This window comes from Mesoplodon bidens, assembly GCF_964165515.1.
Source record: "Mesoplodon bidens genome assembly, chromosome: 5".
Lineage (NCBI taxonomy): Eukaryota > Metazoa > Chordata > Mammalia > Artiodactyla > Ziphiidae > Mesoplodon > Mesoplodon bidens.
Genome location: NC_138161.1, coordinates 1,326,711 through 1,351,676, shown reverse-complemented (window position 1 = coordinate 1,351,676; position 24,966 = coordinate 1,326,711). Strand labels below are relative to the sequence as shown.

The 24,966-nt window shown below is 55.0% G+C and overlaps 2 protein-coding genes across 11 annotated transcripts in view; both read left to right on the top strand.

Annotated features, from left to right (window-relative positions):
• PCBP3 (poly(rC) binding protein 3) overlaps positions 1-17,025 on the top strand; it is a 210,704-nt gene extending 193,679 nt beyond the window's left edge. For 7 of the 10 annotated variants that reach the window (XM_081235217.1, XM_081235214.1, XM_081235213.1 and 4 more), the window contains 6 exons: positions 1,393-1,434; positions 10,737-10,815; positions 11,252-11,311; positions 14,131-14,183; positions 14,968-15,137; positions 16,411-17,025. In XM_081235217.1, coding sequence (XP_081091343.1) covers positions 1,393-1,434; positions 10,737-10,815; positions 11,252-11,311; positions 14,131-14,183; positions 14,968-15,137; positions 16,411-16,447 — 441 coding nt within the window. In that variant the 3' untranslated portion in view covers positions 16,448-17,025. The remainder of the gene's footprint in view (positions 1-1,392; positions 1,435-10,736; positions 10,816-11,251; positions 11,312-14,130; positions 14,184-14,967; positions 15,138-16,410) is intronic. The other 3 variants (XM_081235219.1, XM_081235221.1, XM_081235220.1) reach the window with 3 other exon arrangements.
• Positions 17,026-17,221: 196 nt separating this feature from the next.
• Positions 17,222-24,132, top strand: LOC308617534 (uncharacterized protein; the record flags this gene model as incomplete). The annotated part of the gene is made up of 5 exons (XM_081234722.1): positions 17,222-17,456; positions 17,559-17,661; positions 17,763-17,843; positions 17,893-18,541; positions 23,003-24,132. The coding sequence occupies 5 exons, from the start codon at positions 17,222-17,224 to the stop codon at positions 23,105-23,107; spliced, it is 1,173 nt and encodes a 390-aa protein (XP_081090848.1). The 3' UTR covers positions 23,108-24,132.
• Positions 24,133-24,966: the final 834 nt, after the last annotated feature.

The following is a 24,966-nucleotide window of genomic DNA, read 5'->3' as shown; positions in this document are numbered from 1 at the left end:
AGGGGTCACTGTACCAGGCCCCGGGCCCTCCCCGCCCGCGTGCAGGATGCGCTGCACACCCAGGCTTCAGAGCCTCCCCCCTTGCCCTGTCCCTGTGAAGATGCCCGCACGTCCCTGCTGCCGAGAGGCACTTCCTGCCATCCTAGCAGTTTCGGTCCGTAAAGATTTCATCCAGACAGAACCTGTGACCTGTCGTCTGTCTGTACCTCTGCCCTGAAATGATGGTAGGCGGCCCGTGCACTTCCAGTAGAACTAGAAACCATAACACCTGAGTGATGAAAAGCTAAGTCAGAAACTGAAAGTGTCTGGGATAAAGAACTGCCAGTCGGGGAGCACATGGGCAGCACTGTCCCAGGGCCTGTCACACTTGGGGACACGTTGGCGCAGTGCCTGGTGGCGTCCCACGGCCCCGAGCACGCACAGCCTCCCCGATGTGTGCTGCTTCTGCTCAGGTTCCTTTCCTTCCCACGAGGTGCCCGGGCCTCCCCCAGACCCCGGCAGGGGCTCTGCGCCTGCCCCACCTGCAGGCCTAGCATGGCTGGTGCCGCATGTTCCACGTCACCGAGTCCCAGTGGCAAGTCTTTGTCTTTACTCTCCCTCGACTCTGTGTGGTTTGTTTGTTTGTTGGCTGTGAGTTTCTGGAAGCATCTTGGCTGAGGGACTGTTGAGGCAGGCGGGGCGGGCGGTGGGAGAGGCTTCGGGGCCCACACACGCGCTGCGGCTACTCCGAGTCACTGTCTTGAAGGCAAGTGACACGGTGAAGGCAAAACAAGCTCCCTCTGGGAGCTGTGCCACCAAGAGCATGCTGCCCCCAAGTCACAACGGCCGCCCGGTCCTCTGAGGCTGGAAGACGATCGGCCAACCTGTGGCTGATTTGGGTGCATTTCTTACTTAATCTAGCGTTCTCAAAATTGGTTTTGAGTCACCTTTTAAAGTTTTCTGTTTTGTTGTTTGGGTTTCTTGGAGTAAATATGTCCTGAAAGTGTTTACTCTGATAGCCGATTAAATTCTCAAAGGGTTAACAATCAGTGACTCATAGCGAGGGTCAAGCGGCTCGTCCTTAGATACTGTCAGCTGAGGAGCAAGGGGAGAGTCGGAAGCCGGCTGCCTGGCCCTTCCCCTCCCCCGCCCCACCCCATCGTGCGTCTGGTTGTAGCTCCAGCCACCGAGCGACCCGGGAGGCTCGATGCCAGGACCCTGCCCCCAGTCTCTGCACCCCGGGCCCTGGGAGGGTCGCCTCTCCTACGTGAAGGGGGAAGGCCTTAACCAGAGGGCCCGGGGCCTGCTCGCAGGAAAGCCCTCCCCGAGGAGGGCCCTCGTCCCGCAGGGGAGGCCGCGGTGGGGGACATGTGGCTGCCGCTTCTCGAGCTGACGCTGTCTCTCTCTCTCTAGGCCTACACGATCCAGGGACAGTACGCCATCCCCCACCCAGATGTGAGTTTTTACTCTGCCCCTCCCCCGCTCTTCTGGTCACCTCTCCCCTCCTACCTGCATGCTGCTGTCCACCGCTACTAACATTAACATTACACATAATATTAATACCGTTCTCAGTGTTCCTGACCTGTGTCATATCCATATGGCCCTGAATAACCTTTAATCTCTTAGCACTAATTCTGCTCCTGTGGAGGACTTGGCCTGATGTCCAATTGTTTTGATTGGGGCTGCAGTCCGGCTATTCCTGCGCACATGGGACCTCGGGCGGGGGCCACCGGGCTGCTCTGTCCCCGGCGCCTGCCCTGGTGGGCGGGGACAGCTTGGGCCCCGTGGGCACCTGAGCAGGCAGGTGATGTGCCATCAGCAGGTCTGCCGGGATACCTTGGATGGGCGTTTGAACAACTGGTGAAGCTACATGCTCCCTTTCAGGCCCTGGTTGGAGCAGGGTCCATGCATGCACGAGATCCAGGCTGTTGGGAGCCCGTGAGGCAGACGAGGCTCTGTTCCAGCGTTAGTACGCGCTCCACGCCCGGGGCCGCTCCGGACTGGGTTCCAGCCTGAGCGCAGTGTCGCTGCTGGAGGACTGGACGCCCCGAGCGCACTGCAGGGGGCCGCAGGCCACAGGGCTGTAGAGAGGCTGGGCCGCGCGGTCCGCGCTGCTGGCCCGGGCAGCGGGGTGCGGGGAAGAGAAGGAAGAGGTGGGTGGGTTTGTGTGCCACGGCCGCAGGCACGGCAAGCTGAGGTCCGACCCGAGAAGTGTCCTCTGTCCTGGGAAGGCGGGTCCATGTGCGCTGCTCTCGGAGAGCCAGTGGGGGGCGGGCTCTGTCCAGGCAGAGGGACCGCAGGTGACAGCGATGCCCACCCGTCTCGTGCAGACGCTCGCGTTTTGAACTGGCAGGTGAAGAGCCGGCCACCTCAAGACGTAAAGTCAGGGCAGGGAGAGTTATAAGAACTCACTGACACTGAGTACATGTATGTATTGGAAGTACAGAGATTCAATTCACTATCATTGCAGGACATTTCTATTGAATAGAAAAGAAAAACCAACGGCTTTTCCTTTTTAAAAAAATCCTTATTAAGCAACACATGAATCAAAAGTCAGAGAAAGCTGATGGAGACAGGGCTGGGGGCCATCCTGATGCCACATGGGGGATGCCTGCCCTCCCCATCCCAGATGACAGTTGGCTGTGACCCAGGGGACGGCAGGTGCTGGAACCCGGGGAGGGGGCCCGTCACCCATGTGGGGTGAGCAAGCATAGCACTGGTGGGGTCGGGACGGGCACTGTGGCGTGTGGGTTCCGTGGACCCCAATAGAGCGTCCGCATGGGGTGACGGAGATCAGAGGAGAAGCCGGTTTACAGGGTGGCACAGCCTTCACTCCCCATGGCTGGTGGTCTTGTGCCTTTGGAAAAGCATCTGTGCAAAAGCAGACTCAGAACTCAGCACACTTGGTGGTCTGGGCCATGAGGGGCGGTTTACCCCAGAGCAGGTCTGAGATGAGGCTCAGACCCGCAGCCCATGGCAGACCTGTGCTTCCCTGCTGCCCGAGGACTCAGCGCTCCAGGCCTGAATTCCTGGTCTGGAGCTCCTGGTCTGAATTCCCTAGGCTAGGGCACACGCACCTAGCGAGGCCGAGGGACTTTGATTGGTTTGGTTGATTGGTTTTAAAATCAATTGGTTGTTTTGCTCTTTCCATGTGATTGTCTCAGTATCTCTTAAAAATGGGTAGTTTCAATTTTTTTTCGGATTTTAAACTAATTTATAGTTTGCTATTACATGGTTGCCTCACTGAGTTTGATAGAGATTTGAAACACTTGGTTTTTTATCGTGAAAGGGCTTTTGTGCAGGACCCTGCGTTCCCAGCACCGCACGTGTGATGGAGCAGCTGTTACGACAGAAGAGCAGGACTCTGATAAATGCTTTTCTTGCAGGAATGGAAAGTTGAAGCCTTGGACCATCACTAAGAATCGTTCAAAACAAAATAGAGTGGTGACGAGTGACCATGGCCAGGAAGGCAGTTTTATCTGAGCTTAATATTCAGCAGGAATTTTTTAAAAGCTTCATTTCTTAGAATGCAAATATAATGATTACAGGAAGTACTAATTTATTTTATGAGGTAACTGAATACACCATTTGAATATTTCAACCCCAGTGGCTGACACACACCCCACTGTCATCTCAGCAGCTAATTCCTTCCGAAATCAGGCACAGACTTTGAGAAAATACATTTCTTAGAGCTGAGCATTTCTTCATCTAGAGCTAAAATGTGCGTAGTTTTTCCTGCTTTCTGGTTTAACCTATGAAGGAATCAGGGCCCCACCCTCACCAGTCTCCCTCCAGGTTCTCGCCTGCCTCGGCCCTTGTTTTACCGGAATCCTTCTGGAAGCTCATAGCTCTGGGGCATTCGGAGAGGCCAAGGACTGCTGGATGACTGGGCCTGTCACGGCTGCAGACCTTGGTCACGGCTGGTGGCCAGAATGCTCCAGGACGGCCGCCCACGGGTCCTGCCCGAGGGGTCGGGTGTAGTTTCACACACGAGGAAGGACCATGGTGGCCACAACTCAGGACGCAGGAGCAGATGCGAAGCCGGGACAGACACAGCACGGCCACTGCCGCTCTCCCAGCTCCGCTCTTCCTGTCCCTGTACTGATCACACCAGGAAGAAACTGGTTTCTTCTGGGAGAAATCAGTCAATGTCAAGCATGCCCTCACGTGTGAATCTTATTTCTACTCTCCAAAGTTTCCAAGTCACTCCCTCACTTAGCATCCCTCATTAAAGGGGTGCTGGAAGCGAGCAGGATCGAGACCAGAAGCCAGCCGGGCCGGCGGCCTCCCTGGGAGCCTGGGCTGGTGAGGACATGGGGTTTCGAGGGGCCCTCGCCAGAGCTGGGGGCCAGGAGCAGCAGAGCTGTCAGTCCCCGCGGCGCTGGGTCTCAGCAGAGGGTGTTGAGTATCTGGGGGTAGATGGGCGCCGTGTTAGCCGGGAAGCGCGTTGCTTAGAGAGTTAGCAGTGGGGAAACTGGAAACGAGTGAGTCATAGTAAGTAGAAGAAACCAGTGGGAGCGCACAGCTAGATCCCGTGCGGACGGTGGTCCCTGGGGCTCTGCTCACAGCGGACACAGCCGGGGATGGAGTGCCTTCCCCGCCCACCTCCTCGGTGTCCCCCTCCGGGAGCCCCCAGGGAGGTGCCATTGAGGCTGCTCCTGGCATCTTCTTGTGAGAGCCCTGCACGGCCGCCCTGCTGATGCCCGCACCTCTGGCTCTTTGTTCTTCCAAGATCGGAGGATCTTGAATCCTCTCCTTTCGCAGCTCAGACTGGCGGGGAGGCACCCCGGCCCCACCTGCCGCAGAGCAGGAAGCAGGGGCAGGTTAGCTCTTGCCCCCGCCCCTCTCCCCGGTTGCACACCCTGTCCTCGGAGCTGAGCTCTTCAGTGGCAGGACCCTCAGCCCGCCCCTCCCAGAATCAGAATCTGCATTTTCACAAGACCCTGGGTAACTTGTTTGCACGGAAAGTCTGAGAAGCACCGATAAGGAGGACTGAGAAGGGAGAACACAGGTCCGGTTGAAGCCCTGGGGTTAGCAGGTAGGATGGAGGGAGGGAAGCTTCTCAGAGGTGAGCGCAGAGGACTTCTCAGGATCAATAAGCAAAAAAATCCTCACATTCAGGAATCCCAACGAATCCCCAACTAGATCAACCAAAATCCAATTTAGACGTGTCCAAGCAAAGCCACATGACACCAAAGACCAAAGAGAATCTTCCAAGAGGAGAGAGAGAGAAGGAATATTGTAAAGGAGCAGTTGTGGTGGCAAAAGAAAAGCAAACAACTGTCAGCCTAAAGCTCAACCTCCAGAGGATCTCCCGAGTTACAGATGTTGTCAGACAAACAACTGTGACCTTCTAAGGGACGCCCGTCAGTAGAAGGAGAATGATCCCAGAAGGAAGGCTATAAATGCAAGAAAGAATGGTGAGCAAAAAGAATTACCATTTCTTTCCTTAACATAAGCACAAATCATAAAGAAAACATTGATATTTTTGACTACATTAAAATTTAAACATTTGGGTCAATGAAAACAAACTTTGTAAAATCAAAATCAATGCTATCTAATTGCTGGGATTAACATAACAGAACTAAATGGGCACCAACAGCATCTGTAAGATTAGGATGCGGCTGAGGGGATTAAAACATCCTGTAGGTCATTGTATCATTCAGGAGGAAGGCAAAGATTGAATTAAGACTAAATGTACGTGTTAAAATTTCAAAGTAGTGACTATCAGAAACATGTTCACGTTCATAACTTCCACAAAGGTCCAGAGGGGAAAGTGGGTGACAGGAAAAGATTAATCAGTACAAAAGAAAGGGAATGAAAAAAAAAGAAAAGAAACCCTTGAAGATCAGGACAATTAAAATAAGATGACAGAAATTAGTCTATATCTGTGGGTAATTGTGATCAAAGCGGGAGACACTTTCCAGTTAAAAAACAAAGGCTGTCAGAAGGTTTTTTAAGAAAAGCTAAACAAAGAGACAAGCAAACAAAAACAAAAAAAATATCAGTTTTTTTTCAAGAGACACACCTAAAGAATAAGGACCTAGAAAAATTAAAAGAATAGAAAAACTATTCTAGGAAAATACAATCCAACGAAACAATACACCATTATTATTATCAGTGGGGAAAAAAAACCTTTACAGGAAATTACTTAGTCATCACTTATTGACAAATGCTTCACTAGAAGATAAAACAATTTAAGTTTGCACCTAAAACATAGCTTCAAACATACATAAAGGAAAAAATTAACAAACCATTAAGAGAATGTAACAGATGTTGCAGTGGAACTTTAACAGACCTCTTTCAATGAAGGCCAAGTAGACAAGTACAAAGAGATTCTGACAGTACAACGTGAGCCCGAGTTAACCGACGTGCACCGAACACTCCCCCAGCACAGCTACTGAATTCATGAAAACGTTTACAAAGCTTGATCACACAGTAGACCCTAAAGAAGACACCATCTTTCAAAAATTGGAATCAGATAGATGACTTTCTCCCCATAGAGCAATTAAATTGAAATCAATAATTAAAAGGTGAATTTTAAAAAAAAATCTTGTCGTTATTGAAAGTTAAAGAAGACCAGAAGACCACAGTGAATGGAGAGACACACGATCCTCCTGGAAACGACACCAAAGATCTTCCCAGGTTGAGGTACGGATGCAGTACAATTGCACACAAAATCCCCGCAGGCTCTTTTGAATTTTACGTGAAAGAGCAAAAGCCAAGAATCATCAAGCTAGTCATGCAGACAATATCTGATAGGATAGTCTTTACAACGTAAACAGAAAAAAACCACTCCTTATGTACCAAGAACTTCAACACGAGAGAGAAAAATTTAGCACTTTTAGAAGAAAACAATATCTTTCAGAGATCAGGGAAGGATTTCCTAAAACAGAAGAACAAACCATAAAGAAAATAGTGATGAATTCAACTACATTAAAAATTTTAAATTCTGTTTCTCTCAAGGCTCCATAAGGAGAGTGGGGAAAAGATCTTTTCAGCACATATGACTGGAATAGGATTAGTATCTAAAATACATAAGTTTATGTGAATCAGCGAAAAACAACCTAATAGAAAAATGGGCAAAAGACACAAGCATTTCACAGAAGAGGAAATAGGACTTGCAGACTAAACCACAAGGTGGCCGTCCCTAGATGTGAGTGCTGGTGCGTGGCATGTCCATCTGGTGATGACTCGTGGAGCTGTGTGCTTATGAATCCTTCTGACTTCAGTATTTGTCTGTGTTGAGTATTTGCCTATGTTTTATGTTCTGACACAGAGTTAAGTGGAAAAGGCAGTTATGGAGAAATGTCTGTGACGTGACGCCTGCCCGCTGGCTCCGCCCTCCACCCTCCCCTCCTATCTTCCCTCCAAGTGGTTTGTAGGCACTGGCCAGACTAGAAAGGCTGATTCTCTTGTTTTGTTTTGTTGCGTTGTGTTTTGTTTTATGGCAGAAATATCTCAAAAAGTGGGAAGTCCCCTTAGCACTTAGTGCTGCTCCCTCCTTTACAAATGTAGAAATGGAGGCAAAGTTAAGGCCAGAGCCAAGACAGATGCCAGCTGACACCCATCCGCCCACCCACTTGAGGGACAGGTGCTCCTCCAGGCACCACCGTCTGGTCAGTCCTTCCCAAGATGTCACTTTATATTCCTGGCTGCCTGAGGGGGGATCTGTTTGCTGGTGTGGCCACTGTTTCATACAAAGCAGCAAATCCATTGCAGCGGGACAGGTCAGGGCCTGAAGCACTGAACTTCTGAGTGCCAGACTTTCCAGGTGCGAGCGGAGCCCACCTCGCGGGATATCTGGCTGTGCCTGTAACACGTGTGGCCAACGGGCTCATCCATTTAACTGAGAGCAGGTGATGGAGAGACCAGAGGAGCACCCGCGGGTGCAGGGGCTGTGGGTGGCCAGGTGGGGACGCCCCGCTAGTTTGCGATGTTCATTCACCCTCAACTCACGTGGGCAGCACTTCAGCCTGCCCATCCCTTACGTGGCACCGGGCCTCGCAGACGGGGGCACGAGGCCCACGGAGACCAGATGTGCCCATCTCCACAAAGCTGGTCAGCGTTGGAGCCGACTCCGACCAGTTCTTCCGCCCCCAGAGCCCCGCTCTCCCCTGCCATCTTGACCAGCGCACAGCAGTGCACTCTTGGAGACTCGGGGACAGATAGGAGAGGGCCCTGCCCTCATGGGGACTGTACCAGCCCGGCCGTCGGACACATAAGCGTGTGACGGGGGTAACATCTCAGACCAGGAGCAGAGAGCAGCCTGGCCAAGGCCCCTTAAGCCCTTCAGGTGCCACAGGGCCACCCCTCGGGCTCCCCGCTGGCCCCCGGCTCCCAGGTGAAGGGCTGGAGCCCCCAGGACGCCAGTCCCGCGCCAGGCGGCTCTTCTTGCACCAGTGCGGTGTCTGCACGACATCCCAGTGACAGTCAGAGCAGGTGGCCTGCCTACCCTGGGCTGGGCTCTGGACAGCCACCTGGATGTTTCTTGTCTCCAGAGACGGGGTTTCCTCCTCCATCCTAGGAACTTGTGTTACCTCCTTGTGAGGAGACCTTAGACCCGGTTCCAGCACTCCGTGTAGGTGGGCTCGGGGCGCAGACCCCGCCCGGTGTCCCCGTGACTCGGGGTGACGATGTGCTCAGGGGAGGCGGGGTTGCAGGACCCAGTCGGTGCCCCCCCACACACCCTCATGCCCCAACGCCCATGGGTCCTTGCCACCTTTCTTACGGGCCCCTGGAGAGAGGAGCCGTTGCTAGGGTGCCCGAGCTGCACAGCAGGGTCTCCCACCCTTCAGCGCCTTCCCTGCAGGGTCACCTCGCCCGTGGCATGGCAGGTACGGGTCCCCTCACACCTCTTGTCCCCAAGACTCGGGTTGGTGTCCCCATAGCGGTGTTTCCCGGGTGTGCTCTTCTGACACCTTTCTCAGGGGGCTTCTGTGCATGTCTGCTCAGGCCACGCTTAGCCCAGTGGTGTCAGTCACAGGGCAGACCTGCCGGGCAGCAGGTGTGCAGTCAGTCCCCAGCCCCACCTCACTGGGGACTCTCAGAGCCGAATCTGACCCCAGGTCACCACGTCCCCTCCCCAGAGCTGCCAGGCATGACAGCTGAATCTGGGATGAGGCCGGTTCTCTCCGAGCAGGCCCACCCCCAGAGTGGGGAGAGGCCTGGGGTAGCGGAGGGCTGCTTTTCCGGTGGGCTTACCGTTTCTGGGGAGGGAGGGAGGGAAGAGACAGCCCTGCACTGGCAGATGCTACAGGAGCGGCCAGGAGACACCGAAGTTTGGCTGCAGCGACAAGCCACTCACATCCCAGCGGCTGCACAGTGGAGGTTCTACCGGGAAGGTGTGCCCGGAGGCCACAGGCTGGGCACGGCTCGGCCCCTGGACTCCGACCTGTGGATGCAGGAGGAGGCCGGACTGGCCGGCCAGCACGCCACCAGCCCTGTCCCCACGGCCGCACCTGCCGGACACGTGACGGGGTGGCGGGCTCTCGGGAGGAGCCCCCGTGGGGCAGCTATGATCCCCCACGTACTGGGAAGGGGTGTTCAGCATTTGTTAGGAGAGCACGCCTGGCCCCTGGGAGGCCAGCAGCACACCCATTCCTCTGTCGCCCGAGGGCTCGCCCGTGAAGGCCAGGGACGTGGAGATCCCAGCGCTCGTACCTGCCCCCACCCCCGACACGTTCTGCAGAATGCGACCCACGTGGTGACTGGTCAGACCCTCGTCTCACCTGGGGGCGCCCTCGACACTCCCTGGGTGCCCACACCTGCCAGCCGCAGGGGCTCCGTGGAGGCCCCATGCCGGCCTCCGGGCTCCGGAAGCATTCGGGCTGGGCTTCCTTTGTGAAGGTTGGGACTTGAGTGCACGTCCTGGAATGTCCTGGCCCTCTCTCCGCTCGGCTAGTGATGTGGGCCGGGCCAGTGGGTGAGCCAGGGCTACGGACGCGCCTGGAAGTCTCCAAGGCCGGGGGGTCCCAGCATTCAGACAGCCCCTATTAGGTGCCAAGGCTCACCACGTTTACCTTTATCTTCTGTTATTTGTTGTGTTTATTTAAGAAATGAAGCTCAGATAAAATAACTAAAGAAACTGCATTTCAAAGCCCCCACCAATGTCTAGTGGCTGGGGGATGGGGGCCAAGGGGCAGGTGACAAGGGATGGGGCACGGGGGGCGGTGGGGGGAAGGGGCATAGGCATGGGACCCCCCCATAGGAGCCCTGCACCCTCTTGGCGGCCCTTGCAGCTCCCTCAGTGGAGCCTTCCAGCACTGCTTCCTGTAATCCTGGAGGCCGCAGGGGGCGGGCGGTGGGCCCCGCAGGTGGCCCCTCCAAGTCGCCCCGTGGGTAGAGCGAGGGCCTGCAGGGGAGGATGCCGGCCGTGGAGTGGGCCAGGCCCGGGGCCGGGGCCAAGTTTGCAGAAGAAAGCCAACCCACCGATGTGAGTGGGTCCCGCGAGTGACAGCGTGACGTTGAGGCACTTGGGGTCCAGCGGGTCCTGCTCTGTGGCTCTAGACCCTCCCCGTGGAGCCCGGGGGCCCGCCTGGCCGGGGGCCGAGGGGGGAAGGACTCAGTGTGCCTGCCAACCGACCACGGCCCATTGGTTATCCCAGGCCAAGTCCTTGCGTGCTGCTGCGTCTGCCATGTGTCGCATGGCCCCCTTTCTATCTATCTGTGCAGACTTCCGTTACGCGTTTTTAATTTGGTGTGACTTGTACTCGATGACAATGACCTTCTTAGCTCTCGTGTCCCTCCTACCCCAGCAGTTGACCAAGCTCCACCAGCTGGCCATGCAGCAAACCCCCTTTCCTCCCCTCGGACAGACCAACCCCGCTTTCCCCGGTACGTACCCAGCCGCCCTTTCTGACCTCCTCTCTTCTCACCTGGGGCCTTTCTCTTTCCGAGCGGTCTGTGTTCAGGGCAGTGAACGGAACAAGTACAGCTCTGGAGTGAGGGCCAGGGACGCGGCGCTGTGCACGCTGCCGCGGGTGGGTGGGGGTATCTCTGTGCGTCTCCGTGACGGGTCAGTCACCCTACAGCTGGCCTTCCTGAAGGAGACACCCACCTCCTCGAGGGTCCACCCCGCTCTCTGCTGCCCACTGGCCGTCGGGGAGGCCCTCCTGCAGGATGTGGTGCACCCGCAGGGCGGCTCGCCCGGGATGGCGCCCCCGTAGCTCAGAGTGGAGCACCAGTCAGACTTTGAGCTTCCCTAGTTGAAGTGACCTTGCTTCTCTCCTTGAGGGCAAAACATTAAATCTGTTTCTTCTTTGCTCTCCAGGAGAAAAGCTGCCTTTACACTCCTCCGAAGAAGCTCAAAATCTGATGGGCCAGTCGTCAGGTAAAAGAAAACCACGCTAAAGGGAGAGCAAGCAGGCCAGGAAGGGACCTGGCGGGAGGAGGGGGCAAGGGGGCTGCTGGCCAAGCACCTCGGGGAAGGGACGCCGGCGCCACCCAGGGCCGGGGCCCAAGTGGCTGGCCCCAGGTCTGCACACGCGGCTCCCAGCTTCACCCCGTTCCTGCTGGGAATGTGGTGGGTCGGCTCTGACTGGGCTCGGGGCACAGCTGCCCTGTCATCCAGAGGCCCCGCCTGTGTGTCATTTATTCTCCCAGTGGCACAGCGTGAGGGGGTCTGGAGTGAAGTGCTGACCACGCTGTGTGCCTTCCAGAAACGTGTTCCACGGGAGATGAGATCACTGTGGGCTGGATTTGCCCTAAAACGCTCCCCGGACAGGGCAGGGCAGGGCGTGGATCCGCAGGTCCTGTCGCCCAGGCTTGGAGCAGTGGGCGCAGCCCGCTGACAGGCCGTTGGGGAGCAAGGCCCCTGGAGGCATGTGGCCCGGACCTGCCAGGTTCCCTGGGAGGGAGGCGCCCCCCACGCTCCATCCCCACCCACACGGGCCTCGTGAAAGCCTGGATCAGAGCAGAAGAGTGAGTGCCGGCTAAAGGGGAAACGCGGGAGAGGACTGTGTGCAGCGGTCGTAGCTGTCACCCCCGCTGGTGTGTTCCGGGCCTCAGGGTGCGTCCGCCCCTCACCCGTCCCTCAGGACCACGTGGGCCCAGCTGAGACCACGGGGCTCAGGAGGCGTCTCTCCAGCTGGGACCCCAGCTCTGATGCTTCATGCGCTCACTGTGGGCTTCTTCTCAGCACAGCCTTTAAGTTAATGCAGAATTGAATGAGTGAAAACTAGAGAAGAACATTTCTAGAACGTTTCTGATTGTGGAACTGGATACCAACCTTTACAAAGTTACGTGTCTGGTGATAACACATGTTTGGGTGTCTGTACAGTTTATAACGTGATTGCAGATAATTGCCCAGCCATCGTCTCCAGGAGACGACCTGGGGACTCCAAGCGCCAGGCTTACGCGGGACACGCGGCCCCCACCCCACCCCGACACGGCCCTCCCACCACAGCCTCGGGGACGTGGGACCCGTGTTCACATGCCCCTGTGACGACCTTCCTCTCCAAGGCCCCGTGGGACCCGGAGCGCTCACACACCACACTTGCACACGCACGCGCACGCTCCCGCCACGGCCGCGGGTCAGGGAGGCTGGGCGGTGACGAGAGGTGTCTGCTGGTCGTCCTCACCCTGAAGGCCACGCCACGCCGCTTCCCAGGCAGCTGGGGTTTGTGTTGGGGAAGCAGCGTTCATGACTCATGAGAGGGAAGCTCACCACTGGGTTTGACTTCGGCACCTTTTAGAAGAAGTCCCCTTGATCAAGAATCATAAGCTAGGTGAACAGGTGTGACCCCCCAGCTTGTGTCACCCAAACCAGGAGGCACCGCACGGGACTTGGGACCAAGGAAATCTCTTAAGTGACATTTTAAATGTCACTAAAGATTGAATGTATATAGATGGTTGAACAACTAAGTAACTGTATTGAAAATACCTTTATGAAAAGAGATAAAGAACAGAAACTCCAGGTTTAGCTGCGTAACAGAAAAATGATGGATGGTCTGGGTTGAGTCAGTTCGTTCAGCATAGCTGAGCCCCGTGCTCCGCAGGCCCCAGAACAGGCCCGGTCTCACCGGGTCCCTGTGTCCTCGACACCGATGGCCATGGCACATCTGGTTCCGGGGACACACATGCCATGGAGGAGGAGGCCTGTGGAGCCGGGGGCCGGGCAGTTGCCTTTGTTGGGACCCCTCGGGGCCTTGTGGGAATTAGCCTGAGGGGCAGAGGCCAGGGAGGGAGGAGCGTGGGGTGGGAAGAGGGCTCGGGTTCCAGAATATTCCGAAGGTGTGTGAGTCGGGCCTGCAATAGTGTGCCACGGGGAAGGTGGGTGGAGCTGGGGGCTCCGGGTCTGGGCCGAGCTGCGGGACCCATGACACTGGGACACACGGGTCTGGGGCAGGAAGAGCGGGGTCTCGGCTGTGGGCTTTGAGTTTGAGACGCCTCCTGACGGGATGGAAGCGCCTCGTACACAGGAGTGTGTCTGCCCCGGCGTTCACCCGCGAGGGCAGACCCTGCCTCCCCTCTGGGCCCCTCACAGCCCCCCTGCGTTTTGTGGTCACTGTTTCCAAAGTAAGTGTGGATCTTGTCCTTGAACCCTGAGAGGCTGGCTCTGATTTGGTGGGTGCTGAGCTGACATTTGTAAAGACAGAAGCTGGGCGTGTGATGAGCTGGGCCTGGGTCTCAGCCCAGGGCGCCCTGTGGAAAGGCACGGGCTCCCCTGCCCGGCTCTCGGGCCTCCCTGCCCCCCACCGGAAGGGCTGCCCGGGGGCGGGGGCCGCAGAGCGTGGGAGGGAACGGGGCAGCGGAGGAGGCCCGCTGTCGGGTCTGGGGATGGAGGGTGGGCACCCAGGACTGGCGTGACCAGTGCGGCCCGTACCCGGGGCGCCAGGCACAGCCACCAGGGTGTCTGTGAAGGGCGTCTCGAGAGACTACACAGCACAGCAGACAAGTGACATCATGTCGCGCCCAGAACAAAAAGTGAACCTGCATCCCGCTGGGTTCCTTTTCCTTGTTTGAGAGATGCTGGGGTCAGGAGGGTGGTGGCAGTTTGGGACTGAGCGCTCACAGGCCCCGGCCCCCGGCTGTGCAGACCCTCCCCTGGGCAGCCCCGGCCCTGCCTGCCTGCCGGCCCAGCGGGGCCGAGCGCCGGGTGCCGCGGGAGCGGACTTCTGCCCGCCTAACCGTCTCCCCTCGTGTGCCCAGGTCTGGACGCCAGCGCCCCCGCCAGCACTCACGAGCTCACCATTCCCAATGATGTGAGTACGCCGGGCCCCGCCCATCCTGAGCCCGAGTGTGCCCCTCCCCCTCCCTGCCCTGGTTAAGCAGCTTAATGCCCATGGGGGTGGGTGATGTCACCCCCAAGATACCAGCCAAGGAAGGAGCTGGTGGCGCTTCAGGGTTGACTCGGAATTCGGATGCCGGAGCTGCCTGGGGACCCCGGCTGCCCCCATTTGAAGGCCCTGCCTGGTTCAGGGTCAGCCCTGAGGGTAGGTGGCCCAGAAGTGCCCCCTGGGCCCTCGGAGGGCCTCCCACACTCAGTTATCTCCCAGCCATCCTCTGGCTCCCTGGTTTATCCTAAGAATGTTGACTCCGATCCCCAAACCAAGACAACAGAGCGGGTGTGGGGCACGTGTCCTAGAGGGGCAGCTGCCTGAGGGCGGCATGGTGATGGCTGGGGACGCCGCCTCTCCAGCTCCCGTGTCCACTCAAACATACATCCCTCCAGCCCGAGGGCGTGGCCTAGAGGGGCCAACATGGCCTCGGGCCCACAGAGGGCGCTGGGCCAGGTGATGTGGCCGCATAACCGCTGTGTCTTGATTTGTCGGGACTTCTTGCGGTCGAGGCCAAGCAGAGGCCAGGCACCCGCGGCTCCCGTCCTCCAGCAGGAGGGGGGTGGGCGTGCCTCTTCCCTCTGGAGCCTGTGAAGTGCTGGGGGTGGGCGGGCCAAGGCGGTGCTCCTGCAGCTTCCCCAGCGGCCCGGCACCGCCCTCGGGCTGCGGTGGATCCTCCTCTAAGAAGCTCCTCCGTCCTTTCTTCCAGCTAATAGGCTGCATAATTGGACGCCAGGGGACCAAAATCAATGAAATTCGACAGATGTCGGGAGCTCAGATCAAAATCGCCAATGCCACGGAGGGGTCGTCAGAGCGCCAGATCACCATCACGGGGACCCCGGCCAACATCAGCCTTGCCCAGTACCTCATCAACGCCAGGTGAGGCCGGCCAGCCTGCACGGGGCTGCCTCCCGGGGCTTCTCTCTCCCGGCGGGGCGTGGGGGGGGCGCGGGGGGGCGGAGCGTGACGGGGAGAGTCTCCAGGTGGACTCAGGGGGGGGCGGTGGGGCGGAGCGTGACGGGGAGAGTCTCCAGGTGGACGCAGGGGGGGGTGTGGGGGGGCGGAGCGTGACGGGGAGAGTCTCCAGGTGGACGCGTGGGGGGGGGCGGGGGGGCGGTGGACGCAGGCCCACACGGTCCTCTGCACTCTCACACCTGACCTTTCACCTCCGGTGGTGCCCTCACAGCCCCAGACAAGTCGCCAGGCGTTGGCGCCTTAGGCAGCAAACCGTGGGGAGCCCAGCGTCCACACGGACTCGGGGCGTCTGAAGCCAAGCGTCTGGGCCTCACTCTTCACAGCCACGGGGAGCTGTGAGGGCCGGCCTGCGCCCTGCCTGTCCCTGTGCGGTGGGGGGTCTGGGCCCTGCGGTGGCACCACCAGCCTCATAGCTGTGCTGCCGGCTCCGCACACCCGGGAGGCCCCTGGGGTTCGGAGCTGCGGAGGGGCTGCTTCACTGGCCTTTCCTGGGACCTCCGGCCTTCTGCCCACGGGGACAAGCTGGGGGTGGCCTGGCCAGCACCTGCCCTGTGCCCACCCCACGTTCTCTGCTCGGCAGAGGCCTGGGTCTGGGGTCATCGAAGGTCGGCATAAAAGGCTCTGTAGTTTCAGGGAACAGGTCACTGGGTTTCTCTGCTCTCACACATCTGTGGTTGTAAAGACCCCCCCACCCAGACACTTGGTGGGCGTCTGTCAGGGAACCGTGCAAGGGTCTGAAGTCACGCGCTAGGGCAGAGGGAGGTCCTGTGGCTGGAGAGCCAGGGCAGAGCTCCTGGGCATAGCGGGCCCCTCCCTTGGCCTCCCTGCTGAGGGCGACCACACCCAGGAAGCCTCCAGAGCCATGGCACGAGGGCCCTGCGTCCCTCTCCCCGGCAGTGTCACTCCCATGCCCCTCCCGGCAGTGGCTGTAGAAACCGTTGTGGCAGCCTGGGCCTGTCCTGGTGGCTGTCGTCACCCCCCCATGTGGTGACAGGTACACGGGCCCCTGTGGCGGGGAAGGAAGGCCCCGTGGCTCTGGTCCCCGGTCCTCAGCTAGTGGCCACTGCGCTGTGAGCCAGGACCGTCCATGGCAATGAAGAGGGAGGGGCAAGGCTCTAAGGACTCCTCCGTCTGTGAGGACATGGTGACCTGTGCCCTGTGCCCTTGTCTCTTCCAGGCTGACGTCCGAGGTCACCGGGATGGGCGCGCTCTAACCCCGCCGACGTCCCCACCACTCGCCACCTGTGCAGACCGCCCACCCCCTTGCAGATATAGAGGTTTCTTTACTACAGGAGGTGTCTGTGCCCTAGAGATGCACCCACAGCGCTCTATCTGTGTCTGTGAGCCCCCGGCTCCACCCCGACGCTGCTCCAAGTTCACTTACGCCCGTCTCCTCACGCGTTGGCATGCCGTGTTCATTATTTTAAATGCTTTGGGGCCACTCCCATCTGTGACGTTTTAGAAACGTTGTTCCTTAGTGTCCGTGTAACTGTTTTAAGACTTGGTTTGACATTTGGACGGCGCTTCCGGCAGCCCCAGGAGCTGTGGCCGCAGGGAGCTGCCCCACCCCGGTCCCTCGGCCTCGGCTCCCGTGGCCACGTGGGTCAGCGCCGGGCAGGGTGCACGTCTCCCTTTGTCCGAGGGCAGGAGAAAGGAAGGCTTGGGGTCCTGACCCGGGGTGTGGGGCAAAGCGGGGGTGCTGGGCCCCGGGCATCTTCAGGGCTGAGAGTGGGGACCGGCCGGAGGCGCCTCCGCACCGCGTCCCGGCTCAATAAACGTGTGCGCTGCCCCTAGGTTCTGGCCCCTCTCTGTGCCCCCCGCGCTCAGACGCCCGCCCCCCCCCACGCTCGTGCGGCCGCCTGCCGCCCAAGGAGCAGCTCCTTCTCACCCAAATCGCGCTCCCACCCTCTCCCACCTTTAAACAAGTCATTGTCTGACTTCCACGAGTCTTCTGGTTTTACTTTTGCAAAACTGCGTGGGGGGCAGCGATGCAAACCCCAGCCCAGCGTCGGGAAGTAAGGCTGCTGCCCCGCCACGCCCCGGGCACGGTGGCCCCTGCGCTTCCCAGCGGGAGCCCGCACGCGCCCTCCTCCCGGCTCAGCTCGCCTGTGCTCACCGAGGAGCCCGCTGTGCCCCTCTCGGCGCTGAAGCCCTGGAGGGCCCAGGCCCGGGGCAGACAGCTCTGCCTGCTCGTGTCAGAGGTGGGCTCACGGCCCCGAGCAGGTAGGCGGCCGGCCAGGTCAGCCCCGCGGGGGCACCGCCCTCCCCGCATCGCTGGGAGTCCGCATGGCCTAAGGGCCTGCTCTGGTGCCCGCCCCTTGGCAGGAGCCCCTCCTTGTCTGCCCAGCTCCCCGGGGTCCGGCCAGGCCTCCGGTGCTCGGGCCGCCCAGGCACACTCCGCCGCCCTCCCGGGAGTCCCCTGGTCGAGGTTGGGTGCGCAGCATAGCGGCGCCGGCCACACCGCAAGCCCCAGGGTTCGGGGCTGTGGTTCACTCACGCACCCACCGGCCACGTGCCGGCCTCGCTCAGGGCCTGGGAGGTGGTGGGGGACGAGGTGGACACTGGCCTCCCTCTGGGCCCCTCGGTCAGCTTTGGAGCGGCGGGTGGCCAGTAGGCAGGGTGAGGAAGTGCCTTAGCGAGCCAGAGTGGCCGTGGGTAGAGCCAGCCGTGAGGAGGACGTGGGAAGTGCAGCGTTAGCGTGGGGCCCGGGAGGTGCGGCCCGCTGCGCATGCGTCCGGAGGAGAAGAGCAGCGGGAGGGGCGGCCGGGGCGGAGCAGCTGCAGTGGGGGCGGGAGGGCACAGGAGTGACGGGGGCCAGGGGAGCCCAAGGCATCCGAAGGAAGAATGAGCAGGATTCCCTTGGGATCCGAAGTGTGCTGTGGAAGAAACAGGGTCCAGGCCACGCGAACGAAGGCTCTCGCTCTGAGCCCTGCAAAGGCAGTTTGCCCTCCGTGAACGGGGAGGCTGCAGACGAGGGCCGGGGAGGCGCTCGGTCCTGGACGTGTCAGTGGAGATATGCCAGCCCCACGGTCCAGGCGGGAGAGGCCGGGAAGCAGCAGGCCAGGCGCCATTGGAGGAGCCCCGAGGGCGCCATGCGGGATGCCCCCAGAGTCAGGAAGAGGGGTCTCACTCGTGCCACCCGGCGTGGGGCCCGGCGTGGGGCCCAGAGGAGATGCTCGTGTGCCGGGCACATCACCAGCCCCGGCAGGTGCCCGGCACCCGGGGGAGCGAGGCCCCTACGGAGCTGCCCACGCTTCCGTGTCCACAGATCCAACTGCTGTGGCTGCGCGTCGAAGTCTCTGTTGGAGGTGAGTACCTAGGAGGGAAGTGACTGGGGCACGTGACGGGTGTATCTTTAACTTTTAAGAGTCTGCTAACCTGGTTTCTACAGTGGCTACGCCATGTTATGTTCTCTCCACATTGCAGCGAAGTTCCAGTCACTCCACATCCGCAGCGGCATGTGGTGTGCTCAGGCTTTTTAATATCAGCCGTTCAAGTGGGTACGCAGTGGCAGCTCACTGTGGTTTTAATTAGCATTTCCCTTATAACATGATGTTGAGCATGTTTCCATGTGCTCATCTGCCCTCTATCCTTCTCTGCTGAGGTGTTTATTCAAGCCTTTTGCACGCTTCTTAATTTGGTTCTCTTATTATTGAGTTTTATTTATTCATTTTTTGAGAGTCCATGGGCATTTGTTTTTAACACAGCTTTATTGGAGTATAATTGCTTCACAACGCTGTGTTAGTTTCTGTTGTACAACAAAGTGAATCAGCTATATATATACATATATTCCCATATCCCCTCCCTCTTGAGCCTCCCTCCCACTCTCCCTATCCCACCCCTCTAGGTGGTCACAAAGCACCAAACCGATCTCCCTCTGCTATGCAGCTGCTTCCCACTAGCTAGCTATTTTACATTTGGTACTGTATCTATGTGTCAGTGCCGCTCTCTCACTTCGTCCCAGCTTACCCTTCCCCCTCCCCGTGTCCTCAGGTCCATTCTCTACGTCTACCTCTTTATTCCTGCCCTGCAACTAGGTTCATCAGTACCATTTTTTTTAAGATTCCATATATATGTGTTAGCATATGGTATTTGTTTTTCTCTTTCTGACTTACTTCACTCTGCATGACAGACTCTAGGTCCATCCACCTCACTACAAATAACTCAATTTCTTTTCTTTTTATAGCTGAGTCATATTCCATTGTATATATGTGCCACATCTTCTTTATTCATTCGTCTATCTATGGACACTTAGGTTGCTTCCATGTCCTGGCTATGGTAAATAGTGCTGCAGTGAACATTGTGGTACATGACTCTTTTTGAATTATGGTTTTCTCAGGGTATATGCCCAGTAGTGGGATTGCTGGGTCATATGGTAGTTCTATTTTTAGTTTTTTAAGGAACCTCCGTACTGTTCTCCATAGTGGCTGTATCAATTTACATTCCCACCAACAGTGCAAGAGGGTTCCCTTTTCACCACACCCTTTCCAGCATTTATTGTTTCTAAATTTTTTGATAATGGCCATTCTGACCAGTGCAAGGTGAAACTTCATTACCCTCACCAAAGTGGGTATAGAAGGAACATATCTCAACATAATAAAAGCCATTTATGACAAACCCACAGCTACCATCATACTCGAATGAAAGCATTTCCTCTAAGATCAGGAACAATTCAAGGATGCCCAATCTCACCATTTTTATTCAACATGGTATTGGAAGTCCTAGCCAGAGCAATCAGATGAGAAAAAGAAAGAAACGGAATCCAAATTGGAAAGGAAGAAGTAAAACTACCACTGCTTGCAGATGACATGATACTATACGTAGAAAATCCTAAAGATGCCACCAAAAAACTAGCGGAGCTCATCAATAAATTCAGTGATGTTGCAGAATACAAAATTAATATACAGAAATCTGTTGCATTTCTATATTCTAACAACAAACTATCAGAAAGAGAAATTAAGGAAACGATCCTATTTACAATTACATCAAAAAGAATAAAATACCTAGGAATAAATCTAACTAAGGAGGTAACAACACCTGTACTTGGAAAACTAGAAGACACTAATAAAAGAATTTCAGAAGACAATACAAACAGATGGAAAGGTACACTGTGTTCATGGATCGGAAGAATTAACATTATTAAAATGTCCATTCTACACAAGGGTATCTACAGATTCAGTGCAATCCCTATCAAAATACCAATGACATTTTTCACAAAACTAGAACAAATAATCCTAAAATATCTGTGGAAACACGAATGACCCCAAATAGCCAAAACAATCTTGAGAAAGAAGAACAAAGCTGGAGGTATCACACACCCTGATTTCAAACTATACAACAAAGCTACAGTAATCAAAACAGTATGGTACTGGCACAAAAAGAGACATAAATCAATGGAACAGAGTGCAGAGCCCAGAAATAAACCCTATATGGGCAATCAATCTTTGACAAGGAGGCAAGAATATACAATGGAGAAAAGATAACCTCTTCAATAAATGGTTTTGGGAAAACTGGACAGCTATTCAATACATGCAAAAGAATCAAATTGGAGCACTTTCTTACACCATATACAAAAAGAAACTCAAAATGGTTTAAAGATTTAAGTGTAAGACTTAAAAACATAAAAATTCTAAGAGAAAACATAGGCAGTATGCACCTTGATATCAGTCTTAGTAATTTTTTTTGGATATGTCTCTTCAGGCAAGAGAAATAAAAGCAAAAAGAGATAGACTGGGGCCACATCAAGCTAAAAAGCTTGTGCATAGCAAAGAAAATTATCAACAAAAGGAAAAGACTGCCTACTGATGGGGAGAAGATATTAGCAAACAAAATATCCAATAAGGGGTTAATATCCAAAATATACAAAGAACTTATACAACTCAATAGCAAAAAATCAAACAACCCAATTGAAAAATGGGCAGGGGATCTGAATAGACACTTTCCCAAAGAAGACATGTAGATGGTCAGGAGACACCTGAAAAGATGCTCAACATCACTAATCATCAGAGAAATGCAAATCAAAACCAGAATGAGATTTTTTTTTAAAAAAGCCACAATGAGATATCACCTCACACCTGTCAGAATGGCTATTATCAAAAATAGAACAACTATCAAGTGTGGGTGAGAGTGTGAAGAAAAGGGAACCCTCGTACACTGTTGGTAGGGATGTAAATTGGTGCAGCCACTATGGAAAACAATATGGAGATTCCTTTAAAAATTAAATATCCATATGATCCAGGAATTCAACTCCTGGGTATTTATCTAAAGAAAAAGAACACTAATTAGAAAAGATATATGCACCCCTATGTTTATTGCAGCATTATTTACAATAGTCAAGTTATGGAAGGAACCCTAGTGGTCATCAATAGATGAATGGATAAATAAGATGTGGTGTGTGGGTGAGGGTGTGTGTGTGTGTGTATATATATATATAATGGAATGTTACTCAGCCATAAAAAAGAATGAAATCTTGCCATTTGCCAAAAGGATATTTTGCAAAGTGAAATAAGTCAGACAGAGAAAGACAAATACTGTATAATTTTGCTTATATGTGGAATCTAAAAAACAAAACAAATGAACAAACATAACAAAACAGAAACAGAGTTATAGACACAGAGAACAAACAGGTGGTTGCCAGAGGGGAGGGAGGTGGGCAGAGGAGAGAAATAGTGAGGGAGATTAAGAGGTACAAACTTCCAGTTGCAAAACAAAGGAGTCACAGGTATGAAATGCGCAGTGTGGGGAATATAGTCAATTCCTACGGAATACCTTTGTGTGGTGACAGATCAGAATTAGACTTATTATGGTGACCATTTTGAAATGTATAGAAATCTTGAACCACTATGCTGTGTAACAGGAACTCACATCGTGTCTTAGGTCAACTCTACCTCAAAAACAAACTCATAGAAAAAACGATGAAGTTTGTGGTCACCAAAGGCAGGGGTGGGAGGAGGAGGGATTGGATGAAGGTGGTCAAAAGTGGTCAAACTTCCAGTTATAAGATAAATAAGCACTAGGGTTGTAACGTACAACAGGATAAGCATAATTAACACTGCTGTGTGCTGTTATGAGAGTTGTTAAGAGCTCTCATCACAAGGAAAATTCTTTTCTCTTTCTTTAATGTCGTATCTATACGAGATGATGCCATTCACTGAACTTACTGTGACGGTCATTTCATGATGCGTGTAAGTTAAATCACTGTGCTGCACCCCCTCCACCTGACTGTGCTGTGTGTCAGTGGTGTGAGCCTGGTTCTTGTTTCTTTGGAGAATCTGCGCTCTCCATCTGGAATGTCCATACTTCACCCTAAAATATCCAGGCCCAAGTGCCCCACATGCCACTCCTCCATTCTACATGCCACTGGCACCTCTACGTGCACTGTTCAGGGCAGGGCGTTCACTTTCTGTAGCTCTAGAAAATGTATTTTCATTATTTCATTAGATAATTCCTCTGTCTGTGTGTTTCTCTCGTTCTGTAACTTCTATCTTCTGGAATTGATTGTCACCTCCACTCGGCACCCCTCTTAGTGGCTTTTTCTTCTCCTAGCTCTTCCCCAGCGTTCTGACTCCGGGGCCTGCATCTGATCCCCCGGTGCTCTGGTCAGTTCTTCAGCCTACACCGCCCTATTCTGGGTCCCGTCTGTCCGCTCCTCAGCTATCACACTTGGGATGGCTAATATGCAGCCACTTCTCATGGTTTCTTGCCCTTATTTCACATCGTTAAGGAACCCCCTTAAGTTTTAGGTGTATTTCTTTTTCTCACACTTATAGGACCTCGAGATCCCAGAAGGGTCCAGTCCAGCCCATCATAGATCAGGAAATAAGTCCAGGAGCAAGCAGGCCCCTCCCAGGATGACTCAGCCTCAGCCGCCCTGACCTCTTCCAACATCATGGTCAGTGTGGGGGGCAAACTCCTCCACTGGGTGTCCCCCGAAGACGAGCGGGCAGAAGAGGAAAGGGGCATTAGTGTCGCAGACCTGGGCCCCGGGCCAGCCCTTCCAGAAGAACCCCGGTGGGTGACTTGGTCCTAGCCCGGGGCTCCATTCCCCACATCATGAGGGGATTCACTTTGTTCTGTTGCCGCTGAGTAAAGAGTGGGCAGGAAGAATATTTGCAGGAAAGCTGGAGGCTCTGAAGGGCTGTGACCCTAGGAGCAGCGACTCCGGAGGGCACTGCCAATGGCATGGGGACCTTGGTGGGCCCCGCCCACGTGCACCCCACCCCGCCCCCATCCTGGCGGACACCCAGCAAATGCTTGTCAGGAGGTGCAGGTGTGTCTGCAGAGCCAGAGCTTCAGGACACAGCGTGTCAACCTGTGTGACACTGCGTGTCCCCCATGGCCGCAGCCCGTCCCTCTCACAGGGCAAGATCCGTTCCTGGCCAGAGCAGAGCCCCGGTCCAGACTTTCTGTTGCATCAGAAGAATTGGGAAAGCAGAAGAAGACCAACTAGGAGATCACGGGCTGCTGGGTCAATTGTGTAAGGGATGAATGAATCTTCACGTGAATATGCTTATAATTACAGGCCTGCCCCTATCTTCACGTTGCGTTAGTTTCTGGGGCTCTCTAGAACTTTGTGGAGTGAATCTAGCTGCGTTTTGAACTACATGAGAACAAATCATGAGGCACTCCCCAAAATGTATTGCTCGTGACACAGCGCCTGCTCGGTTTCCTGCGAAAGTAAATGAATTCGGACACAGGAGGCGCTGTGGAAAGTTAAAGGAAAGCAAGCGTCTTTGTAAGCGGTGTAAGAACCAGGTCTGTTTATGGCTGAGTAATATTCCATTGTATATATGTGCCACATCTTCTTTATCCATTCATCCGATGATGGACACTTAGGTTGCTTCCATCTCCTGGCTATTGTAAATAGAGCTGCAATGAACATTTTGGTACATGTCTCTTTTTGAATTATGGTTTTCTCAGGGTGTATGCCCAGTAGACGAAATTGAGTTATTTCTAGTGAGGTGGATGGACCTAGAGTCTGTCATACAGAGTGAAGTAAGTCAGAAAGAGAAAAGCAAATACAGTATGCTAACACATATATATGGAATCTAAGGGAAAAAAATGTCATGAAGAACATAGGGGTAAGACAGGAATAAAGACACAGACCTACTAGAGCATGGACTTGAGGATATGGGGAGGGGGAAGGGTAAGCTGTGACAAAGTGAGAGAGTGGCGTGGACATATATACACTACCAAACGTAAAACAGATAGCTAGTGGGAAGCAGCCGCGTAGCACAGGGAGATCAGCTCGGTGCTTTGTGACCACCTAGAGGGGTGGGATAGGGAGGGTGGGAGGGAGGGAGACGCAAGAGGGAAGAGATATGGGAACATATGTATATGTATAACTGATTCACTTTGTTATAAAGTAGAAACTAACACACCATTGTAAAGCAATTATACTCCAATAAAGATGTAAAAAAAAAAAAAAAACAGAACCAGGTCTGCGACCAATGGGGTCCTGCTCCAGTCGGCCTTTTAATAGTTACTTATCAGAGAAAATAATTCCATATCAAACTGAAAAACGTGTTAATGCACTTATCACTCAAATTACACTTTGCTGTAGAGCAACCCTGTTCCTTATGAATTTCCAGAATTGACCGGATTTATGCTGAATGTGACCAGTGTCTCCCCCCGCCCCCAGACTGAGGAACCTCGCGCCCCTCACGGGACAAGTTATTGGAGCAGGAGGCTCTCCGAGGGGGTGGGCAGGGTCCCTAGGGGAGAGGGCGGCACC